Source organism: Aplysia californica, unplaced genomic scaffold (assembly GCF_000002075.1).
Source record: "Aplysia californica isolate F4 #8 unplaced genomic scaffold, AplCal3.0 scaffold00308, whole genome shotgun sequence".
NCBI classification, from domain to species: Eukaryota; Metazoa; Mollusca; class Gastropoda; order Aplysiida; family Aplysiidae; genus Aplysia; species Aplysia californica.
In genome coordinates this window covers 685,163-687,662 of record NW_004797578.1, presented here as the reverse complement: position 1 = coordinate 687,662, position 2,500 = coordinate 685,163, and the positions used below count along the sequence as shown (strand labels likewise).

Genomic DNA, 2,500 nt, shown 5'->3' with positions numbered 1-2,500 from the left:
ATATATATCAGATCGGTCGTAATTACTCATCTTATTGAACAAAGCTGCGGCATTTTACCTAAAGATTACACTTGACTCTAAGGCCTGACAAACCTTCTGCATTACATCTGAGTAGTTTTCAAAATACACAAGTAGAAAATTATCAATATTTTCACAATGTGCAGAAAGATAAATCCTTAAACACAAAAGCAGTTGAAGAATACTAAAAGTTTTTAATTTCTCTCTTTTTCCCCACATGTAGGCTTATATTGTGACACAAATACAGTAGCAATTGAAGAAACTGTTTGTCTACAGGAGGGGCATACCTCACTCATCTTTACTCCGAAGTCTGACCGCAAACAATCATTTTGTACCCCCCATACTTAAAACAAGTTAAAAGCTTTGTTTTCAATAATGTAATGATAATCTACAAGTGGCCTGCAGAGAAATGAGAGCTCAGATGAGTGCACTTGGTCAAGCAAGTTCTAGATGAAGGGCTAAAGTTTATTTTTAAAGTATGACCAATAGGAAAAACATATGTGTGGCATCATGGTAAAATCAGGCGCTCGTCCAAATAGCGAAATCGAAGGAAAAGGCAATTTTTATCGGAATTTTGTTTTTTCGCTAAACACCTTTTGTGTTCATAAGAAAATTCATTTCCATGTGAATTTTACAGAAAAACCTTGTTTAAAGGTAGGCCTACAAAATATGTAATTTTCGGTTTTCCAGGACTCTTAATCTATTGAAGTTACCAAACTTGGGTTGCCATTTTCTCATTAATTTAACAACTGAAACCAGGCTGCCCCACCTTCTTCAATCGCAAACATCTTGACTTCTATTTTTACAAGCTAAATGGATAATTTTTTTTAAAAACCAAGGCAAATTAATAAACTTTCAGCTGATACAATAACTCCATATGCCCAAAAATAGACGAGCGCCTGACTCCACCCGTGTCATGACACGTATGTCTAACATCTAGTTATCTATCTGAAGTATTATAAAACAGTACAGCACATGAAATGCTAGTCATTTATTTCAGTAAATGTTACAGATAAAAACTCCACATCACTTTTCTACTTCTGACAAGCATAAACTATGCACATAAGAAATCAAACTAGAAATGAAGAAAAAAATCTATTATATCTAAAAAGAAAAAAAAGTACTTTTAGGCTAGCTCCAATGGAGCAGAACAAAATAATGGCTATTGCATAATAAATTTTCTTACTGTTCGACACTTTTGCTGGAGAAAAACAAAGCTATAAGCAATTAGAGACCAATACTCTAAAAATTCTTTAACATCAGTCTAAAAGGAAATACAGAATACATATAACTGAAATAAAGTCATTTCTTTGCTGCAAAAAGACAATACAATATAAATCAAATTATGAAAAAAAGTATAATCTTTTGAGATTTTTTGTCTGTCCAGCCCTCTCCCTCTACCTCTCTCTCTCTCTGTCTCTCTCTGTCTCTCTCTTCAGGCCCCTGTTTTTCTCTTTCCCTCCTTCCTCCTCCTTCCTCTCTCTCTCTCCCTCTCTCTCTCTCCCCCTCTCTCTCTCTCTCTCTCTCTTTCTCTCCCTCCCCCTCTCTCTCTCTTTCTCTCCCTCTCCCTCTTTCTCTCTCTCTTTCTCTCACTCTCCCTCTTTCTGTTTTTCGCCTCCTCTCTCTCCCTCTTTCTATCTCTCTCTCTTTCGCCTTACTTGTCCAACTTCCAGATGTTGATGAAGCCCTGGTTGTCCACAGTTACCATCTTCCCAATGTTGCCTACAAACCCCATGCAAATGATCGGGTGCTCATGTTGACGCAGCAGCTGAGCCAACAGGTCTTGCTTAGTAATGTTCGCCTTGTTTTCCTCATTCTAGTGAGAAACAGTAGATAAATTGATTTACTACCTTCGAAATCAGAAGGCGCCTTCCTGAAGGCAAGGGGCCCTATGAAGTAGGAAAAACAGTCAAAAACATAAAAATCAGTTGCACTGCAGGCTGAAGATCTGGCACGGGAAAGCGAAAAAGGTGGAGAATGAATGTATTTACAAAGGTGATCAGCATGGAATTGCGGTGAAGATGCATTTCTGTTTTTTTTAAATAACCCCGAAGGTTTGAAGTACACTTTTTGTTCATGTGATTTTTGCACTGGAGGATGATGATATAGCCCTTGCTCAGATCAGTCTTGCTAAACAAGGAAAGACCACTTAAATCAGGCCAGTGTAGAAAGATGTGTAAAATAAAAATCACTACCTGCCTGAAAGAAGGACACATCTTTTTCACACAAAGATTGTTGCTTTCATCCTCTAAGAATCAAAGATAAAAAGAAAATGAAGATCCTTACCGAGTATTGTGATTTGAAAATGACCGTTGGCTTTTTGTCATCATCCTCATATTTTTTGGGAGTCAAGTCAAACTTCATAATCTCCCCTCCACTGGAAGCTGTGCACACGTGATTCTGGAGACAAAACAACAACAAATACGTGACAGGTGGGGTATGGGTCGGGGGTGGAAGGGGAGGTGGAGAGCTGGGAGTGGGG

At 38.1% G+C, this 2,500-nt stretch overlaps 1 protein-coding gene across 3 annotated transcripts in view; it reads right to left on the bottom strand.

Annotated features, from left to right (window-relative positions):
- The window catches only part of LOC101860420, a 64,833-nt gene that overhangs the window by 24,678 nt on the left and 37,655 nt on the right, over positions 1-2,500 (bottom strand). For all 3 annotated transcript variants that reach the window (XM_013084665.2, XM_035970700.1, XM_035970701.1), the window contains 2 exons: positions 2,305-2,418; positions 1,677-1,834 (listed from right to left, as the gene is read on the bottom strand). In XM_013084665.2, coding sequence (XP_012940119.1) covers positions 1,677-1,834; positions 2,305-2,418 — 272 coding nt within the window. The remainder of the gene's footprint in view (positions 1-1,676; positions 1,835-2,304; positions 2,419-2,500) is intronic.